Here is a 300-nt window from a genome sequence, read left to right on the forward strand (position 1 = left end):
CCCGCCCCGGCGCTGGGTCCCCCACGCGGCTGCGCTGGGACCGGGACGCCAGGTCTGCGCACCACGGCTGAGCGCCCACTCGCCTTGCGGAGAGAATCCGGCGGAGAAAAGTCCACGGGGGCGGCGCCAACAGGCGAGCACGACGACCCGGAGGAGCGGGAGCCGGGCCGGGGCCGGTGTGGGGGGGAGGCCGCGGCTCGTCGGCAGCACACACACCCCGAACGGAGCCGCCGCTTCGCGGCTCCCCGGCGCGCGCGCAGCCTCCGTCTCCTCCTTCACCCCGAGATGCTGACGGGTCCC

General features: G+C 76.7%; 1 protein-coding gene across 1 annotated transcript in view; it reads left to right on the forward strand.

Annotated features, from left to right (window-relative positions):
• Vstm2b (V-set and transmembrane domain containing 2B) overlaps positions 1-300 on the forward strand; it is a 16161-nt gene that overhangs the window by 1038 nt on the left and 14823 nt on the right. Inside the window, exon 2 of the mRNA XM_013026152.1 lies at positions 53-295. Within this exon, the coding sequence (XP_012881606.1) occupies positions 53-295 (243 nt within the window). The remainder of the gene's footprint in view (positions 1-52; positions 296-300) is intronic.

Source organism: Dipodomys ordii, unplaced genomic scaffold, assembly GCF_000151885.1.
Source record: "Dipodomys ordii isolate 6190 unplaced genomic scaffold, Dord_2.0 Scaffold92, whole genome shotgun sequence".
Taxonomy (NCBI): Eukaryota; Metazoa; Chordata; class Mammalia; order Rodentia; family Heteromyidae; genus Dipodomys; species Dipodomys ordii.